The sequence below is a fragment of the Engystomops pustulosus genome, chromosome 11 (assembly GCF_040894005.1).
Source record: "Engystomops pustulosus chromosome 11, aEngPut4.maternal, whole genome shotgun sequence".
Taxonomy (NCBI): Eukaryota; Metazoa; Chordata; class Amphibia; order Anura; family Leptodactylidae; genus Engystomops; species Engystomops pustulosus.
The window spans coordinates 56,142,520-56,146,238 of NC_092421.1; the positions used below are offsets into that span (position 1 = coordinate 56,142,520).

Here is a 3,719-nt window from a genome sequence, read left to right on the forward strand (position 1 = left end):
TTCTATCTATATATCTATCTATCGATCTATCTATCTGTCTGTGTGTCTATCTATATACATATCTTTTTAACTATCTATCTATACATCTATCAGCAGTCCTCTATGTCAGTCTGGCAATATATTTATCTATGTACATACCTATCATCATCTATACTTCTATCTATCATCTATCTGTCTATCTACATATCTATTTATCTATGTATCTACACATATATATATATATATATATATATATATATATATATATATATGTATACACATCTATCTATCAATCTAAGTCAGTCTATCTATCTATTTATCTATCTATCTACATATCTATCATCATCTATTTCTGTATATCTAACTATCTATCTAGCTTTTATCACTATCTGTTGAACCAACATTTTCTGCAACTTTCTATTCGTCAACAATTTCTTCAACCTCTACATGTCACATCTATATAAGAATACATATCGCATAACATACATTCCCATTAATATTAAAATGTCATTTATTTTAATTCATTTGAAGAAAAAATCTGTACAACTTTAAAATAATGTAGACAATCCAAAATTGTTTTTTTTGGCAAATGTAACATAAATATCAGAATATCAGGCCTTTACAATGTGTCTCTTTGTCTTTGTACAACCCTAGTAAATGTATTATGGATAGAACTTTCCATTTAGTGTTTCATCGATTGTATTTCATTTTATCATGCAAACTTCTAGAAACAAGTGAAAAATAAGCGTTTCAACTTTGCTTTTGTAATAATAATATTTTATGAAAGGTGGAATTTTTTTCTCTCCAAAAAAAGGACGCATAAAAGGGGAATAACATATGGTTTGTCAAGGTAAAGCCGTGTAGGAAGGGAAAAAAAGAAATAAAATATATAAAGCAAACCAGAAAAAGAAAAAAAACGGGCATTTTTTTAGTTTTTATTTCTTTTTTTTTACATGCAAGAGAATAAGGATTAAATCGAAAATATTTCTGTTGCAAAATTTTGATTGTGTTTTTTCTTCTTCTAGGTTGACGTGTAAATTATATTTTAGATTAGAAATCAAAAGCTTAAAAAAATAGGCATAAATATATATTTTACAGACACAATTGCACCATTCCAAGAAAAAAATATATAATAATAATAATTATAATTATAATAATAATAATAACAAAAAAAGAAAACAAATGAAACTACCTGATTGGGCAGCCGTAGTTATTTCAGTCTTTTTTTTTATTATTTTTTTGTTTGTTTTTTTTTTAAATATTATTTATTGCTTTAAAGGAAAAATTCTGTCTTGGGTGTAAATTCTGATTTGGAGATGGGACACAAGTGCAGCTTAAATACTGTCCATTCGTGTGTTGTTGTTTTTTTTTAGTTCATTGTTTTTGAGTCAAAAAAATAAAAAACAATCTGTAAATAAAATCAGTCATCGACATCTATCTCCACGTCCTCCTCATCCTCTGAGCACTCTTTGCTGGTGTGCTGGTCTGTGTAGGGGGATGATGGGGACATCTGCAGGTGGCTGCCCATGCCATTTTGGGGCGACTTGGACGTGGACAATGACTCAGTCTCCTCCAGTTCTGAGATAGTGAGCACAGCCTCCACTGCGGTGGGGCTGAGTTTTTTGGCTGACTCCACATCAGCTTTCATCTCCTCCAGGTCTCTTTTGAGCTTTGCTCTTCGGTTCTGGAACCAGGTGATGACCTGAGCATTGGTCAGTCCCAATTGTTGTGCGATTTGGTCTCTGTCTGCAGGGGATAAATATTTCTGGTATAAAAATCGTTTCTCCAGCTCATAGATCTGATGGTTTGTAAAAGCTGTTCTGGATTTTCTCCTCTTTTTGGGGGTCTGTCTCTGGCCAAATATTGTCATCCCATCTCGTCCTGGAAGGAGAATATTATTTCATCAGTTTTTATCTATTTTTTGCACTTATCAATGGCCTCAAATTTAGATCTGGTGACATTGTTTGTCGGTATGATATAGACAATATGATAGATTATGTAGGGTAAATAGTAGATGCATGAGATAGCAAAATGCTTACAAACTTTACAGGATTCTATCTATCTATCCATCCCTTTATATACATCTATTTTTCATAACTTTTCTATTTATTTTGCCAATATTTAGTTCTCCACATATCTCTCAATCTATAAACTGATCTTTGTATCTATTTACATACATATCACAATAGCTGTTAAATTTCTTTTTCTATGTATTTTTCCAGTATCTACATTTCCACATATCTCTCAATCAGTGAATGTATCTATGTATCTTTCTATCTATTCATCTTTTTTTCTATGTATTTTTGCTTTATCTATTCTTCCACATATCTCTCTCAATCTATATATATATATATATATATATATATATATATATATATATATATATATATAATCATCTATCTACATATCTTTCCATTCTTTGCTTTTTCTAGCTATTCTTCCAATAGTTATTTACCACATAGCTCTTAATCTATGAATCTATCTATCTGTTCATCTATTTTTCAATTTATTTTTCCAATATCTATTTTTCCACATATCTCCCAATCTATGAATATATATATATATATATATATATATATATATATATATATATATATATATATATGTGTGTATCTATCCAATTCAATTCAAAGAAGCTTTGTTGGCAGGATCAAAAAATAAGTATCTCCAAAGCATCTATCTATTCATCATTCTTTTTTTCACGTATCTCTCAATCTATGAATGTGTCTATGTATCTATCTATAATTCTGATATCCATTTCTCCACGTATCTCTCAGTCTGTGACTTTATCTATGCATCTATCCATCATCTATCTAGAACAATCAGAACACAACTTGCTTACCTTCTGCAGCTTGCAGGACACTGACTTCCAGCCCTTTGAAGGTCTTGCTGGCCAGTTCCTCCAGGGCACATAGAGGTGAGGTTTGGGATAGAAGTGCCCTGCTGGACAGAGGTAGCCCTGCAGGAGGGGGCTTCTCAGAGGTGGACAGTAGATGAGCTGTCCCACAGATGGTGTAACTTCTCCTGACTGAAGGCTTATTCAGGATGTCCTCAATACTAAAGGGAGTCAGGGGTTTGTTAGAATTTGCAGGAGGTGGTAAGTGGTCCAAGGCATTTCTCCTTCTCTCTTCCACAGAAGATGATTTGGCTTCTTCCTTGGATGTCATTATCTCTTATAACTTCACCAAGACTGGAGCAGTCTCTGCAAAAAGTTCTCCCTCCAGTAGTCCAATGTCTTCTTAAAGGCTTTGCAAGGCAAGGTTAAAATGGAGGGGGGGAAAGGAGGGAGGTGTGAGGGAGCAGATAAGGATTTCCACAATCCTGATGATGACTTTTTTCCACTATTGTCCAAGAACCTCAGTTGCTTCCTTCTTATAATGTCGTTCCTTTGCCTCAGAGTGAATTCAGACTACTCCCAACTAAATTCATCCTTCAAACCAGAGAGAGGGACTGATACATTGACTATGGCTAACAAGTTATTGTTGATTGGGATGTCATCAATTATCTCCAATGGCATGTCTCTGGCTCTCTGGTTGCCTCTCCCTACCTAATGCAGGAGTCTTCAGGCTGGGAGCTCCATTAATTACCAGGCAAGGCTGGGAGGTGGAGCCCTGCTGAATTATCCCCCCCTCCCCACTTTCCATCACCCCCCACCCCTGTCATTTTGTTTGGCCATATATATTTTTTTAAATTACATTACACACACTACACCCAGCCTTTATTGAATCAGGATAATACTA

The 3,719-nt window shown here is 33.9% G+C and overlaps 1 protein-coding gene across 1 annotated transcript; it reads right to left on the reverse strand.

Moving 5' to 3' along the window:
• Positions 1-523: 523 nt before the first annotated feature.
• LBX1 (ladybird homeobox 1) lies at positions 524-3,517 on the reverse strand. The gene is made up of 2 exons (XM_072129587.1): positions 2,822-3,517; positions 524-1,860 (listed from the first exon to the last, which is right to left on the reverse strand). Exons 1-2 carry the CDS (start codon positions 3,144-3,146, stop codon positions 1,400-1,402), a joined length of 786 nt encoding a protein of 261 aa, XP_071985688.1. The 5' UTR covers positions 3,147-3,517; the 3' UTR covers positions 524-1,399.
• Positions 3,518-3,719: the final 202 nt, after the last annotated feature.